The sequence below is a fragment of the Anoplopoma fimbria genome, chromosome 23, assembly GCF_027596085.1.
Source record: "Anoplopoma fimbria isolate UVic2021 breed Golden Eagle Sablefish chromosome 23, Afim_UVic_2022, whole genome shotgun sequence".
Classification (NCBI taxonomy): Eukaryota; Metazoa; Chordata; class Actinopteri; order Perciformes; family Anoplopomatidae; genus Anoplopoma; species Anoplopoma fimbria.
In genome coordinates, this window is record NC_072471.1 from 18,031,387 (window position 1) to 18,049,694 (window position 18,308).

Sequence of the window (18,308 nt, forward strand, 5' to 3'; positions counted from 1 at the left end):
TAAAACGTTCAATATTTCCACGTGAAACTAATGTTTAAGTGTAAAGTATCAGAAAATGGAAATACATGCATGAAAACAGTAGATGAAATATTCAGTAACTTCCAATCCCAGTCCAGACCCATTCAGCTCATTGTTTTAAAGCAGTCCTAGCAGATTTGACCAGTACGGCCACCGATTTACAGTATGCGACGCTACGTAGTTTGCACGGCAGCATCTCGGTGATGGATGTTGCATCAGGCGGCGATGTATGGCTCAGAGGAGATACCTTGATGGATAGTTTTTGGATGTTAGATCTCAATGTGGACAAAGTGTCTACGCTGTGTCTGAACACTCTGACAGGCAGACCAGCTTTTCTCCTAAATCTGTCACACACACACACACACACACACACACACACACACACACACACACACACACACACACACACACACACACACACACACACACACACACACACACACACACACACACACACGTAAGAGGTGGTTGGTTGCTTGACCTTGCCAACACCTACAAAAGTGATGCAAGATCCTATGACATGGTGCTCCTAAGCCTTTCCTTTAGATCAGTACAACTACATTGTCTTATAGAAATCAAGCAATGCTTTAAAGGAGCAAAGGGAGAGTCCCTGTGTGCGTGTGCTGTATTTTCACCTCTGCTAAGATATGTCACATTTGACAGGCCTCAACAATAAGGATTGCTGGCTTGCCTTCGGCTAGTAAAATGGAACGTAGGGCTACTAAACCTAGAAAAATGACTGTCCCGATCAGGCAAGTGGTAAAAAAAGAACTTGCGAGAAAGATTGAAGTCTTTGTTGTTATTTGATAACCCCTAACCATTATAGTTGAACCCTGTTGGACCAAGGGTCTACTGCAATTGGACAGACATGATTATATCACCTTTAAACCTTTTCTCACTCCCAACTCGTCAAATACGGGTGTTTGTTCAGTGACCCTCAGCGTCTGATACCAGCGCACTGAGGCATCCTTTTCAGAGAAACGCCGTATACGGCTCTGGTAACGTCAGTGACCTGTCATTCACAGTAAGCCACGCCCTAAAGCATACTCCACTTTATGGTCTATTTGACTCTAAATGGACCATAATTTACTAAATGAACATCATGTTGTATTGAAGAAGACTTGAAACTAGAGATTGAGACCATAAACTCATGTTTACAATGTTTACTGAGGGAATAAATCAAGAGAGAAGTAGAGTCATTTTCTCATAGACTTCTATACAACCAGAGGACTCGCCCCCTGATGGACAGTAGAGAGAATGCAGGTTTAAGACATTTCCACATTGGCTTCACTCGGCAGAACCGGAGGTTGTCGCATGACTCTAACCTTTTAGTGCCAAAACCTACTTCCTGTCAAGGTGGAAGTTTTTTTTGAAAAGACACAATGCATGTAACGAGCGAATGTCGATGCGCCGTCAGTGGCGCGTCAACAACTGATGCTAGAGGTGTAAACTAGAAGGTCAGGGACACTGACCAAGCGGCGGTATTTCACAAGTTGGGAGTGAGAATGTGTCGCACTGTTCATAGTGAGTTTTAGATACTGGTCATTGCAAATCAATTGATTTTTTTGAAGGTGCGATTGAATATCATATCGATAATTATTATTTTACTAAGTCCATTCTCGGTTATTGTTTTTGCATCAGGTAATGGCTTACTTCTTGCATGGTCTCACTTTGCTGTGTGAGAAACAAAGTAGCTTCCTGAGTTGCACCACAAGGTCAATATTTAAAATAACAGACAACACCAGCCTGTTTGTAAGCAAAGATGTTGACATGACTCATGGTTTTTAATAGGAGCCTGTATTATGTGGCTTACTCTGATGCCAGCACTTTGTCTGTTTTTGCACATGTGGGATATCTAATTTTGACAACAAAATACTTGAATTTCACATTTCAAACCCCATAAAAAGAATAAATAATAGCACTGCTGGCAGAGTATCAAGGGGATTAGGTTGTATTTCAGGTATGGTGCGGGTTTTGTGGGATCTATATATAGCCCACTTTGAGAAGATATATAACTCTGCAGGTTGGGTAATGCGTTCCTGTGTATTGACTCATGGACAGCACATCGTCACCATCCTCTCCGATGCTTTATGTTTACTGTCATCACTGACTGCAGAGTGCCCCGCTGATGCATGGTGACCATAAAAACAGACCTTTGAGATACTGACACGTCAGCCTTTTGTCAAACCGCAGTTGAAGTGCAGCTCCAACCGCCACCGTCACGCCACCCGTCAACAAGGACTTCAGTGTTTGTCATAATGTCTCGCTCTCAAGTGTCTCATTCAGCAGGAGATTTAGCGAATGAACGAGGGCCCCCCTCCCTGGTTCCATCCGTACGTGCAATTAATACTGGCAGTCTGTGTACATCCAGAGACAGAAAGTGTCTCTTCTCTCGCAGGACGAGCTGTCATAACACCGCACGGCAGCCCCGTGGCTGGAAATCGGCCGCGACGAGTTCAAAGATGCACAAAATGAAAATCATGTGTCTTTCATAGCTTGTAGAAATGTGGGAACCTGCTAATGTTGCAGGGGTTCAAGTCGAATGCTGAAGCTGAGTGGTGCGGTGCGGTGTGTAACTATTCAGATTGGCGCTCTAAATCTAAACTGCAGCATCAAAGTGCAACAGCTCCGTCTGAAAACAACATTTTTTATCCGACTTGTTTGTTTCTCCGTCAGAGTTCACACTCAATTTATTTCTTACTTTTCTCGCACGCTCAGGGCCGGCTTGTGAAAAGCAACAAAGACTCTGTGGCTTTTAATAGACCCCGAAGCATGATATTGAGAAACCTCAGAACCTTGTGGTGTTCTGAACGAGCCTCGGATGACAAGCAACACTTTAAGAAAATTACAGAGAGTAAGGGGAGAAAAAAAGAAAAAGGAAAATAAATCGGTTTGCGTGAGCAGGCAGGAAGTCGCTCCATCATGTCCCAGATGCACTGTGTCAACAAGTTAGGGCACTAATTGATTTAAGATTGCGTAATTGTGCTCTGATTAAAGAGCGGTCCTGTTTCGGCTCCTTTCTTCCTTTTGATTCTGACTTTATTTATTTGGTCTTGACGTGGACACAGCTGGGCCCAATGTGTCGATGGTTCGGTGCCCTCTGTGCACGTCCGGTGCGCCGTGTGCAAGTTTATTTTTCTTTCTGACGCGTTCCTTTTCATTCCACGGCGAGATCTGAGAGGTGGCGGCGCAGCGGGGAGCCAGCGGCCACGGCGTGTCACGGAGAGGTCCAACATGCAACGGACAGGAGGTGGGAGGGGAGGGAAGGGGCGGATTAAACTGAGGCAAAGTTTGAAAAGCTATCCAATCCACACTGATGAAAGACGCACGATTTGTTTTAAAATAAGGGACCACAAAGATCGACGAGTTAAGGAATAGTGTCACAGTTTTGCAAGGCTGCCTTTAAAAGATATCAGCGGCCTGTATGAACACTGAAGCAGGTTTTGCTGGCTGTATTTATTCCTCCTGTTAAAACTTGTGATAGTTGGAAAAATCTATAAACATAATAAAAGAAAAATATCTATAAACGTGCAGGTAGAAAAAACTGTCCTCCCCCCATAGGGTGGTTGGACATGCACTCAGGAGGGATGTCACTAACGGCCAATGGCAGTACAAAACAGGCAATAAAAGGTGTTTTAAAAAAAGTGTAAAATATTATGCAGTTTGCCTCAGCATAATGCAAGATGTAGCCGTGGACGGACATAGTGGTGCACGCACACTCGAGACTGATCGTATCTTTCTCCTCGCAGAGATAATCTTATAAACAGAGATTTGGACAATAATCACAATTGCACATTTAGGCTGTTTACACTGGTGGTTTCTCTCACTGATGTCCTCATGATCAAACTTTCAAGAAAATCTATAAGACAAGATAAGATAAGATAAAATAAGCCGCAGCGGGGGAAATTTGCAGGATTACAGCAGCAGAGAGGATAGTGCAAACAAGAGACATAAGTAAAAAAAAAAACGCTCCAAAAAAGTATTATAAATAAGTAATAACACAGTAAAGAATAATAAATAAGCAATAACTAAAATATTATATAAACAGACAGAATTAGTTTGGGTATTGTACATGTTTTTTTACAATTTTATTTAGAAAACATTTTTAAATTACTTTCTTCAATTGTTTAGCATCTCTACTTACAAGTCTTTTGATTTCCCACCCTCACTTTTCACCCCCCATCCCTTCCCCTACACCTCTTCTTCGTCCCCCCCCCCAATGTGTCAAGCACATCCTCGTTGTGTCTAAACAAAATTGTACGCAAGTTTACACAAGCATAATCAAACAAAACAGAGGGGGCTCCGGTTGAAACTTGCAAAATGGCCCCGTGGCCTGTGTTTATGCAGAAATGTTGGCAGAGATCACTTGGACTTGGAGATGGCTGCATTTCTTTCTCTTTCTCTCTCTCTCTCTCTCTCTCTCTCTCTCTTGCTCTCTCTCCTTATCCAGCTTGAAAATGAAATGCATCAGTCACATTTATGACATATGTTAAACCATGAGATTTCCTTAAAACGGCGTTAGGAAGTGAAACAAAAACAAAGTCCAGAGTTCAGTGAGGACACCTAATGCACCAGTATATTAACACAGCAACCGGTGTTTTACGGGCGTACAGAATGAAGCCAGCTTTAAGTTTGATTGCACTCTCTTCCATGCACCATCTAGGGTACATTCATTGAAAAATGATGGCCATACAGCTGATGTGACAGCTACCAAGATTTGATGCCAAACATGTCTCCAAAATGGGGTGTATTGACAAATTTTTGAATTATTTATTTTAATTAATCAGGTTTGGGTAAGAATGGAATCTTGGATACGGGTAAGTAAGGTTGAGCATGAGCATGAATCATAATCCTAACCATAATCCTTAAATCAAAACACAAAATGGTCTGGAAAACAGGATTAATGTAAACTTGAACCCTTGACTGCTCACAGAGTTTCATTTGGATTATGCTTGTGGATTTCAATAGATAAAAAAATCCTCAAGTCGGTCCCCAAATTCAGTCTAGAAGCAGGACTGCATTCCCTTGGACAGCATGAACCAAGTGAGTTATTGTGTTGTTAGAAGGGTGGTAGCGGGAGATAAAAGGGTACATTAGATTCAGAAGTTGGCAAGTGTTTGGCAGAAGCTCCAGCAGCTGTATACAGTAACTACAACAGTATGTGTTCATTTCTGCACTGTGCAGAAATAGTCTCTTTCCATCCTCTGTTTTTGGCCCCCACTCCCCTTAAATGCACTCAGTCTAGGGCTCTGTAACCAGAGGAGCGTCAGTTCCCAAGGTCCTCTTTGAGCTGATCTCCTTCCTCCGAAATCCACGAAGGGGAAGCTTTCAGTAAACTGTTACTAGAAAAAAGGAGTAATATGAGTATAGGAAATACGTCTCGACAAGACACGTGTTATTTTGTGGTGATTATACTTTTTTTGCTAGAGAGACGGGGGAGAAGAAGCCAATGCTGGAAATCTCGTAAGCTTGCATTCTCTCTAATGTCCATCAGGGGGCGACTCCTCTGGTTGTATAGAAGTCTATGAGAAAATGACTCTACTTCTCACTTGATTTATTCCCTCAGTAAACATTGTAAACATGAGTTTATGGTCTCAATCTCTAGTTTCAAGTCTTCTTCACTACAGAATGATGTTCATTTAGTAAATGAAGGTCATCCTACTGGTGGTTGTCTGGTCTGGGAGTCTGTTTTTCGTCTTAGAACTTAGTTCTTCAAGACAACAGTCACAGCAGAAATGCTTAACTTAAGGCTTCCCTCGACAGCCCACAAACCATTGGGTGATGGTACAGTGACTAGGTCCACTTATATTTAGTGTATGTGCGAGACCTGCGTTTGATAAATTGTCCGGATGTGCCCAAATGCCGTCCTCACCTCAGTCAGATCCCGACTCAATGCGAGCCGGCCCACCTCGGCACGATCAGATCCCAACACGAGCAAGATCAAAAACTCGGAGCAAACCGACTTGACAGTTGATGCAACCCGGCAGGATTGTTTTGATAAAAGCTGCATTGAAAGGACAAGAGTAACAACGGTCTTAGGTACGGCCAATCAGAACATGTCAAACACGCTGAATGAACCCTTCAAGCTTTGTTTTAAAATGGCGCTCTGTACTTTGATCCCTTAATGACATATATGGCTTTAGTCTGCGATTGATGGTATTATTAGTCACATTGCTATTACTATTCCCAAATTTGTAATTTTGGGCTATACAAAATAAATTGAATTGAATTAAATTGAATTTACCATTAGATAAAAGTGTGTATAGTCTCAGGTAGAACTACGTTGGACATTGTGTCCACATAGACAAAAAGCTGTACATACTTTTTTAGAGCAGCTATGTCTCTGTGGGTCTTTTCTTTTTCCAGTATATCTTTGTTCGTGTAACCTGCCTGCACTGTCAGAACCTCAGACTAAACACAAAGTCATCCGGTCAGGCACCGGGGGACACACACACACACACGCACGCACACACACACACACACACACACACACACACACACACACACACACACACACACACGCACCCACACACAGGCAGTCACGTTTGATCCCTGTTAAAGCCAGTCAAGGGTATTACATGTTTGCAGTCCACTTCAGCCCCCATCAAAATGCCCCATTGGAAATCAACTGGCCTTTCAGCGGCACAGCGGAGGCCCAATAAACACACTTGTGCACCAGCATGTGCACATATCACACACACACACACACACACACACACACACACACACACACACACACACACACACACACACACACACACACACACACACACACACACACACTGTGATGCCCACCCTGCCAGACCCCCGTTACGGCCTGGTGCCAGGAGTTTGATCCAGCCTCCTGTGGGTGCCAGGATCAGATTCACATTCCCGACTCTGACGTCATCCCTCTCATCAGCACATTTCCCTGTACATAAACTTTCACGGACGCAAGTTTGTTTACGAAGCCTAATCGGCTGCCATTCCAGCCGTGCTGCCAATGGTTGACTATGTCTCTCTGTGTGCGTCTCCGATCCTAACAGATGTGGACGAGTGCGAGGACAACAACGGCGGATGCCAGCAAGTATGCGTCAACACCATGGGGAGCTACGAGTGTCAGTGCACGGATGGCTTCTTCCTCAGCGACAACCAGCACACCTGCATCCACCGCTCTGATGGTAAGACTGGAACAGAGACGCAGCGAGAGCTGTTGTCTTCTGCTTTCTGGAAGGTAATCACTTGTAAGAAACAAAGAAAACACATCGTGCTTTGTTTCAGTGTTTTATAAAGCTACTTGATGCTCCAATCTTGAACTAAACACAGGGATTACATTGTCTTAAATGTTTTGCAGTAACTGGATAAGTTTGCTAGAATGACATTTGTTTTTTTTTGGTGGGGTGAATTCACGTTGCTGGAAATAAATCAATAGGATCAGTGCTGCTTTGCTCTGATTGGTGTAATATTGAAGGCAGATGTGTTTGCCCAACTGTTTGTGACTAGATACATCAAAGACAGTTCAGTTCAGATGTTTAGGCTCATTATATTTAAAGGCATGGCTTGCAAACACGTTATTTCTTTGAATATGATTCTTTAGGAATGGATGGATTATGAGTCGATGGGCCCTCAGGAACAGACGTGTAAAATGTAGTTGGGAGTATTTGTCTTTAGCCTGAGAAATTCTTTGCATATGGCCAATGAAAATATGTCATTTTAAACAGCTTTGATCCATGCTAGTAACAAGGTTCAAGGGATGGCAATGTTAGCACTTCCAGACTAGAAAATCCCAGCAACTGTTGGATATGTCATCAGGGTGATCCCTGATGACATATGTAGCATATGTAGCACTGCTATTAGGTGAAAATATAAATTACTAATCTATGACCGAACAACTGCAAAACAAATGACGTTCCTATTAGCTTTAACTGCACTTTGTTTTTAGTGCTAACATGCTAAACTACGGTGGTGAAAATGGAAAAAAAACTCACCTGCTAAACAAAAGTTAGCATTGTTATTGTGAGCATGTAATAATAATAATAATATATATATATACAGTATGGTACTGGGGAAAGAGGGTAATATTCAGAGAAAAAAAACTATTCTCTGAGATTAAAGTGGTAAATGTACATGAAAAATCTCACAAATTTCAAAGAAAAAAACTTAACATATTCTATGAGTTAGTTAGAAAGTTAGTAAGAAAAAAATATGATATTCTCAAAGATTAAAATCACAAATGTACGTGAAAAAACTCATCATCCCACCACAGATGCCACCGTTTATCACAGCAGCAATGTGAGCCGCCTAGTGCAAAAAATATCAGAGAATGTCCACATTTTTTTCTTGTAATATTACAACTTTACCCCCTCCTCGGGCTCTGTTATTATTATTTTCTTTTACCAACAATGGCCCGATAGGCTGTCGTATAGGTTCATACACTACAGTTCGTCTGAACGAGATACTACCCAGAGGGCTGTAAAATGGTTTGATCACTTACATGTTGATCCTTTTGAACATGAAGCTTCTTCGGTGGTGAAATGGATCTCCCCTCATTGTCGCCCCCTCCTCTTTACTGTTGACTCTCACTGTCCTAAAAAGTATCTCCCTTGTGCGTGACCCTGTGGCAGGCTCTGGATCACAAGGAGACGTGGGATCCGAGGGCACTGACATCATGCCTCTGACTCGGCCGGTCGCCTTCCACTCCCACAGTGGCATTGGATTTCTTTAAATCGTTTGACCCCACTACCCTGGCATCCCCGACCCATTACGCCTGTCACATTTAATTTATGGGTTCAGTCTGAGGGAGCGGTGATCCCGAGGTGAGGAGGCCTCCTTATTCCCTCTCCACTCACACACACACATACATTCTCTAGGCACAATGCTCACATGCATGTGACTGTGAATGGGCACAGTGTGGCGGTGAAGTTCAAATACGGGACGAAAGGACGGTCATCTGTCATCTTTGCAGTGGCACAAAAGAAGGAGGCGCTCGGGGAACATGGTGAGGGATGAAGACTGAGGGGGAGTTGAGGGTGAGATCAAATACAGGAAGAGGCTGCAGCACAGTCACCTCTCCCAACTCCTCCCTTGGTGCTCCTCACAGCGTCAGCGTGGCCAGCGCGAGGGCGTGTTAGGACCCGGCATCGCGGACGTTAAGAGGATTCTCTGTGGAGACATTCAGAGAAAGAGGTGAAAGAGATGCAGAAATAGAAGCATGTTTGCTCACTGGAAACCCTATGAACCAGCATGTGAATATATCTCGCTCAAACCATTTCTCAAGGTTTTTCGGACAGAATTCAGGGGACAGCCACTGAGAGTTTTCATTTTTATGAGATGGAGACCACAGATTAAAAATGCAAATCGAGTTACCAAATTTCATTAACTTATTTTACTTTTTTAACAGTAAAATATATTTTTTAATTCCTTATCCTTTAAAAAAATGCCCCAAAAGTACATTATTCAACCATTTATTCATGCAAATCCAATTAAATATCAAAAACCCATATATTTGTTTATTCAAAGTTATGACTGTGTCAACATGTGTAAATCCTGCTACTGTCAGAGGGATGTTCACGGTAAATAAGCAGTGAAGATGCTTGTGGTATATTCCCTGTTGCCCTGCTCTGGCAGGCTGTTCTGAGCCTTTAACCACCACCACACAGCCCCCTCCCCGTCCAGAGATCGTCAATTGGACTCTTGTCTCCTCTCCGTCTCCTGCACAGGAATAGCAGCAGCTACCCGGTGTCCCACAGGAGTCTCCTCGCGCATGTTTTTTTCCATCTTCCCTGCCGTGGCCCGTTTCTTCATCTTGTCTCCTTTTATTCACTCTGTATATTTGATCCTCCAAAGGTTCCGCCTTAAACCAGATTAAGACCTCCAACACTCAGTTTAAAGATAGTGGATCAATCTGACAACAAACAGTCAGACAGGCTTTACCATATTAAGCTATCACATTCTATTAAGTGGTTATACAGTTATTATCTGAAATAAAGTCTCTTCTCAAGTCTTTGACGGGAAAGTCCAAGTCAAGCCTCCAGTCTTTGAGCTAGAGTCAAAGTCAATTATCAAGTCTTTGAGCTAGAGTCAAAGTCAATTATCAAGTCTTTGAGCTAGAGTCAAAGTCAAGTTTCTAGTCTTTGAGGGGCAAGTCTCAAATTTCTGAGCTAGAGTCAAAGTCAAGTTGCAAGTCTGAGTTAGATTTTAAGTCATGATTCAAGTCTTTGAGGTGCAAGTCTAAGTCAAGTCTCAAGTCTTTAAGGGGCAAAGTCCGAGTCAAGTCTTAAATCCTTGAACTACAGTCAAAGTTAAGTTGCTTTTTTGAGCTTTAGTCCAAGTCTCTGAGTTAGATTTCAAGTCAAGACTCAAGTCTTTGAGTCTAAGTCAAGTCTCAAGTCTTTGAGGGGCAAAGTCCAAGTCAAGTCTCTAAGTTAAAGTTTAAGTTAATTCTCAAGTCTTTGAGAGGCAAGTCTCAAGTCTTTGAGTTAGATTAAAAGTCAAGTCTCAAGTCTTTGAGGGGCAAAGTTTAAGTCACGCCTCAAATCCCTGAGCTACAGTCAAAGTTAAGTTGCACGTTTTTGAGCTATAGCCCAAGTCATGTCGCAAGTCTCAGAGTTAGATTTACAGTCAAGACACAAGTCAAGACTCAAGTCGTTAAGTCTAAGTCAAGTCTCAATTTTGTTTGAATCACAAATTACAAGTTAGAGTTTAATCTGTGCACATTAATTCTCATGTCTTTGAGGGTCAAGTTTCAAGTCTTTGAGTTAGAGTCAAAGTCAAGTCACAAGTCTTTTAGGGGCAAAACCAAGTCAAGTCACAAATCTCTGAGCTAGAGTCAGAGTCAAGTCGCAAGTTTTTTAGCTAGAGTCAAAGTCAGCTCTCATCTGTCTGGTGGGTAAAGTCCATGTCTGTTATGGTTGTAGTGAACATTCCATCACCCAGGCGTTTAGAACATTACATTTACATTACATTACAGTCATTTAGCAGACGCTTTTATCCAAAGCGACTTACAGGAAGTGTATTCAACATAGGTATTCAAGAGAACTACTAGTCACCAGAAGTCATAAGTGCATCTCCTTTCTTAAACAAGCATCTAAAAGCATAAGCCAGAGCAAAAGTATAGTGCAGAGGCAGATTACTACGAAGACAATAAGTGCAACGAACTGATACGAATACAATAAGTGCTAAGAGGAAGGCTCAGGGTAGTACTTCTTGAAGAGGTGAGAACACAATTGAGCTTAGATGTTAAGCAGGATATGTAAGAGAAGATAAGCCTTTATTGATCCACAGAGATCGTCCGCTTTTAATCTCATCATGAGAGGCCATATTCACCATAACAGCAACCGGGTTTTTGGGCTAAAACCAGCTTCTCCAACTATAGTCTGGAAGATATAAAATTATCTCTCAAGCAACTGTGTGTAAGAATGAGAGATGGTGTTAGATTGTTGCTTTGCGTATGGTAAGTGTCAGCTCGCGGCTCATTTCTTTCTCCCTGACAGTCGTCTAGAGGGTAATAAAGCCTAGCAACAATTGTTTGTTCCATTATGCCGTGTTTCCACTCTGTTGTGCTGTGCAGCTCTGTCTGAAGCACATCCAGGCGAGAAACCTGAAAGACTCTGGCTGAAAGCTCTATATCTCTAGTTGGGAAAACAGCTCTTGCAGAAAATGTTCCTGATCTGTCATGATGAGGGAAGGCCATGACCACATGAGTCAGCTCACAGGCCCAACGGTGACAGGCAAAATGGAGAAGCTCACTTCCAGAAACTCCTGCGAGTGATTTGCAGCAACAGTGCCGGGGTTGATTGGTTGGTGTATTAGATATCAAATCATTGCCTCTGAGTTGACCGGGCCCGTCTGATTTATTAATTGTGCCTTTCGGACCATCGTGGCCCTCGCCAAAACATAGCAAAAACAATACGCTTGTAAATTCTTCTCTGAGCTCAACACCAATTTCCTGGCAAAAGTTGGAGTTGGCAGTAGGCAGGGAATTTTAAACACCATCTCATGCGGACGCCATGCCTGGCGCTCCAAGAGAACGTTTGATCGCAGAAGTCTTTGTGAACTTGTGGAACAGGATGACCGGGCACTAGAGGGCCGACTGTGTGCAAGAAGAATAAACCATTTTGATCAAACAAACTATTTATTAAGAATCTTAATACAATGGAAAATGTCCAAGTGTTTTATTTTAAAGTTACACATTTTTTTAAACCCCCCCATATTTGAGTTTCCCCCACAGTATGAAAAGTCTGGGTTTGAGCACGGCTCCCAGTGGAGAAACTACAGCTCTGTGTGATTTAGGGGCAGAGTCGCCTGGCAGCTCCTGGAAGGCTTAATGTAGTGTGGAATGGTCGGGATTACAATCAACAGGAGGTAATTGGCAGATGATGCATGGTGCTCCAACATGCAGGGGCTCAGTGTAGTGCAGGGTAGCAGCTGGTTACTCTTGTACGTGCTGCTCAGTATAATGTGATGACTTTGAGGCTGAAATGAACCAATATTTTCATTAGATGTTTAATCCAGCTTTTTCTTTTGATTAATCAATTAATAAAATTGAAAAAAAAGTCCAAGGTGTAGTCTTCAAATTCCTCTTTTAATCCAGTAAACAGTCCAGAACCCGAGGGTATTCAGTTTGTAGACACGTATGAAAAAGAAAAGCAGCAAATTATAATATTGATATCATGATAATAATATACAATGATCAAAACTAACGTTTTAAAGCCAGGCATCAGTTTATGGTCGCCGAATCTGAAAAAAATGGTTGCAAATTGTAGTCCCCTTAAATTTTGAGTAATAATATACATTGCAGCTATATGACAGTGTAAAAATGTAAATGTGACACTTTATTTAAAAATACTACAACTGTGTTTTACTATGTTGTAGTTCATAATCTGTTAATACAGCAGCCCTCAATTATAGTTTTTTATATATATATATAAATGCTTAATGGCCGGACATAATGTAAAGTGTTGCTATTGTTTAAAGTGATCATATAGCTCACACACAATATATGTATACAGTGTGCTATGTGTTGAGTGAGAGGGAAGGCTAAGAGAGCAATGCATTGTGGGAGCACGGGATGGGGGGGGAGTTGTGAACGTTGAGTGGGGAGAAAAAGAAAAATAAACACAGAGAGACAAACAGAGTGGAGCGGACCAATGGAAGCCGCACGCGTTTATTTGGAGTTGTGTGAGGAGAGGAAGCAGACTGAGGCTGCTGACACACACACACACACACACACACACACACACACACACACACACACACACACACACACACACACACACACACACACACACACACACACACACACACACACACACACACCCACGCACCCACACACACATACCTATAGACACAAATGCACGGACATGTATTCGTGCACAAAAGCTCACACACGGAGGAATTCTCACTTTAAACAAACCAAAGCAGGAAATTGGAGGTACGGTGGAGCTTTTGAAACGACGGCCCAGGGGCATGTGGGAACTCTTAAGTACAGGGAGCTCTGTCTACCTGGCTGTTACCATCATCAATTACAAACACCATCAAAAGCCAGAAACCATTCACCTGTCACACATCCTAAACCCTTACAGCTCCGTGTGTCTTTCAAATACTGTAAACGCTCAGCAGTCGTTATTCAAGAAACCCTAATGTGTGTAGCAGCATGTCATTAGATGGAACGCTCAGTTTTAATCCGGCCCAAAGTAATGCCCTAAAGGTGTTGTTTTAACCAGAGTTATTACAATTTAAAAGTTGAAATTAATGAAAAGAAGTCACAACTCTGATTTAGTTATCTCATCATAGTGTTATTCCAAGACTGTCCTACCCTACAAATAACAACACATGTTTAAGACACTATTTAGGGGGCGTCCTCTTGTGGCTGTAGTAATTATGACGGGGAAGTCAGGTGACGTTAGTCCATGGAGGTGGGAGTTCGGAACTAATGGGTGAGTCAAACAAATACAGAACTTTGACCCGGCAGACAATGGAGTCAACATGGAGTTATTTTAACTTAAAGTGGCCCTATTATGCTTTTCCACTTTTCCCCTCTCCTTTAGTGTGTTATATATATTTTTGTACATGTAAAAGGTCCGTAGAGTGTAAAACCTGAGGTCATAATGTTACGGAAGTGACGTAAAACTCTCTGGCTAGTTTGGCCCTCAAACAACAAAAGAGAGAGACGGAGCTGAAGCTCCGGAGGAAGAGTTTTTTGAAATGTGAAACATTGACCAATCACAACAGAGCGGGCTAGCTGACCAATCAGGGCAGACTTTGCTTTCTGGAGGGAGGAGCAAGCGCTACAATGGAGCATTTCAGAGAGAGGCTGAGAAGAGGTGCTGCAGGACAGCCAGGATGAGACAAATAAGGAGGATTATGAGCATTAACGCATGTAAACATGTTGTAACTGTAACTGGAGATAAAAATATGCACCTGGAAAATAGCATAATAGGGCCTGTTTAAGTTATGTGCGCGAGCTGTGTACGTGACATAAGTTATTACTTATTTTAACCCAAACCTACCCCAGTGATTTTGTCGCCTAAACTGGGACCGTATCGTAAAACTTTAACCATATGTTTGAAACTGTGAGCATTAAGTTTAGGTGTGAGTATGTGTTGATCTCCTGCCACTGGCAAGGACGCTAAAGGACGCTGGAAATGCTCCTGTAATCTTAAAAAAAAGACAGAAAGGTTTTGGCTTTGGCTTGAACGAAAGAATGAGGTTATTGTTGATATGGAAGACGATAAATTGCGATGCACAAGAAAAACATTAGGCCTCATGCACAAATAACTCCTACGAACAGATCTGTTCTAAAGTTGCTTGTTCACATGATTGGGAGAACTCGCCACATTCCATTCTCTCGTGTTTTGAATTTTCTCTAAGATACAATCACAAAGATGTGTATAAGTCACAGTGATGCGTTTGTGGATGTATATTTAATTATTTAAAAGCAATTTTGAGTTTGAAATGCTTTAGAAATGATAAAAATCAACATTATCGAGTTTGACACAGCAGTTTTGATTATATTCAAGTAGCCTAAAAATATCAGCATTCATTTAAATTTGCTATTGATGCTATTGTACAATATCAAATAAGAGCATTCCGTTCGGCCGTCGGTGGACCTGCTGTGACGAGACGTTTCTTCATATGGAACCATTTCTTCTTTATTTAGTGACAGTCAGACCCTTAAAAAGCATGTTTTCTTCAAACAATCGCCAAAACTACACCGTTGATCACAGCCAGAAGCTGTATAGACGGTCCTAGTCATCTTTTCATCTCTCCTCATCATGTGTGACTTACACTGTCATCTGAAAAAGCAACAGAAACTAAGCTTAAAAACTTTTATTTGAATTTTTTCATGTCTCATTTAAAATCTCGACCCAAATAAACCGTTTACTCTAAACAGATCCTGTACAAAACATAAAATTCTGACCTCCTCAGCGCAATTAGGAAGCCATGATTAATTCACCAACAGTCCCGTTAGAATAAAATTCCATGAAACGTCGACTGAACTGCAGTCTGCTGAAAACAGAGCAGAGAGGAGAGGAGAAGCTGTAAGTAGAGGTTGTACAAATGTAAATAGTTCAACGTACATAGCACGTGGAGCCTCCGTTATTTCCCCCAACATTGGTAACACTTGTGGACACTTGGAAAAATGTGCGTGGCGTTTTTCTTTCTTATGATTTATGGCATTGTAACTGTGTCATACTATGCAGAAGACATGTTTGGGTTCTCTCTACTTCTAGTCATGATTGTTCTTTTCCATTGAGGGGCAGGACTTTTATATTGCAGTCAAAATCAAGACCACAGAGAAAAATACGACAGGAGCAAAAAAAACACCCTGAAACTACTAGAAGTTAGGGTTAGAAACACAGACCTTTTGAACACGCAAAAGTCATCATTAAAAAAAATCAGAGTAGATGAAAAAAACATTGCGAGGTGTACAATTCACCGAAACAGGATCAATAAAGTTTATCTTCTGTAAGACTTGAAGGGAAATATAAAGCAGTGAATGAGCTAGGACCCTGAACGGAGCCAGTATTATCCCGCAATGTTTGTCCTGAACCCTTGAAGTGGAGTGGCCTCTGTTTGTGTTTTGTATTACACCCCCCCCCCCACCCCCATCTCTGTGAGAGTGTCAAACCAGGCCTAAGCATGAAACAACGTCCGTTATAGGCACACCACACATACACACACACACACACACACACACACACACACACACACACACACACACACACACTAGGTCATCATAGCATGGTTGAGGTGCTGAAAGTGACTAATGCTTTCCTTCGGAAAACACACGCTCTTCCTACATTTTATAAATACTTTGTTTAAATATTATTCCGGCATGTGATTTTAACTTTGAAAACAAGCTCTAATAACTCAGCAATCTCTCTCTCTCTCTCTCTTTGAGGTAAACACAAGTTATTTACCTGCAAGCGGAAGGTGGAATACCCATTTTTTTCTTTTGCCCCCACTGTTCTGCTCTTTTCCCCCCTCAGTGCTTATTTTTAGGCCAGAGTTTGTCCGTGGTCAGTGGAAATGTTTAATACGAGGGCGTGGTAGCTGACCTGGTGTGGAGCTGCTGCTCAGTAGCAAACACAGGAAACACAGGGAGAGGACACATACATATACACGGACACACACGCAAACATACGCATGAAATAAACGTCCTCCTGTCTCATCATTTCCCAGCCTTTTTACAGGATACTAACATCTGCCTTTAGCCGGAACAAGTCTGATACACACACACACACACACACACACACGCTTTGTAGTCATACTATTTCTGTTAACAAGGGCTGTGTGAATCAAACAGTTCTCCCCCAAAAGTTTTTCCTCTCTTTAACGTTAGCAGCTGGACTCTGTTAACATAACACACTGAACTCTGGTTCGCCTACTCTCTTGCCTCCATGTAAACGATGCTGCTTGACCTTATGGCTGTTGTTTAGAGGATACGAGTACTGTCACGAACCTGAGGCTTCCAGGTTGTAGCTCATTAGCTACACATTTAATTGACTTTACATGACAGCTGATCATGACACTATTAAGCTAGGAAACGTTGTTGTGTCTGTCTGTGGATATGTTGGTGTGTCCTTTGCACATTTTGGAGAACCACTCCTCCAAACTACTTCACACTTGGCGGGATTACTGCTGGGGACTCAAGGGCGTGCACTGTTTAATATAGTGCTATTTGAACATATGACACGCTAAATATTAATACATTTTGAATAAACAAGCTAGATATCAGGGACTTCAGGACTCTGTGAACTGATTCGAGCATGCCGTGCGCAGAGGGTCTTTACAGGCCGTGGCTCATTGACTGCAGTCTACTTTTGCCGGTGGATGCTGGAAATACTAAGATTACAACCTAATTCTTCTTCAATTCCCTAGAGTCAACGAGCAATGAGTACTTCTTGACGATCAATCGGCCCACTCCGTGCAGGCATGTATTCCGATCGGCCATGTGCTACTGGTTGCCTTTGTTGGTGGGTTGGTTAGTTTTCTGCATGAGGAGTGAGATTGGTTAGGTTTAGCGTCAGATCAGCAAAATAAACCAATCAGTGACAGAGTAGGGTGCGTCATGCCTTTGCCATAGTAGGATAAAAAAAAAGGACCCAAGCAATAGGCCCATTCTAAACAGATACGCACAGAACGCAGTAGTTTTACAAGAAACACCATCAGTTTTCGGCATATTTCCTGTACCCTGCCTTCACCCAATGACAGCTGAGATCGGCTCCAGCCCCCCCAGACTTTATTTAGCGCTGGGGACTATTTGCTCTATTAATGTAAAGAATATGAAAGGGTAAAATAAATTGATAGAATAAGGTCAATTATTTCAGTTCTGTCCGTTAAACCAACTACATTTATGGCAAGAAATCCTGGGTGAAAAGGGAATTCTAGTTTCAGGTAGTTCAACTGGTAATTTCTTATGATCTTTAAAGTTACTTTAAATAAAAGAAGAGAATTATCAAGGCAGTTTGGTAGCACATGTTAGTTTTCCTTTAATTAAGACCACATTTCCCAAACACCCTGTTGCTTCCGGTCCCGATAGGGGTTTTGCTACTTGCCCCCTCTCTCTGTTATTGCTGTGGGCATTTTCTTTTTTGGCTTCACTGAAGCGGAAGGTAAACACAGTATTTTTTGTTCTTTCACAACCGTTCAAGACCGAGCTTTGGTTCTGTTTGCTCTGCAAGAACAGGACCCAAGGCCTGTTCAGTTATTTCATTCAACCGAATTCCCTCCAAATCTCACAAAGAATAAGCATAAAAGCTGACCGTACCCATGCCTGGTGTAACAATACTCATGTCTTAAAATTA

General features: G+C 42.1%; 1 protein-coding gene across 1 annotated transcript in view; it reads left to right on the forward strand.

The window, feature by feature from the left end:
• Window positions 1-18,308, forward strand: part of scube1 (signal peptide, CUB domain, EGF-like 1) — a 100,135-nt gene that overhangs the window by 30,194 nt on the left and 51,633 nt on the right. Inside the window, exon 4 of the mRNA XM_054624405.1 lies at window positions 7,044-7,178. Coding sequence (XP_054480380.1) covers window positions 7,044-7,178 — 135 coding nt within the window. The remainder of the gene's footprint in view (window positions 1-7,043; window positions 7,179-18,308) is intronic.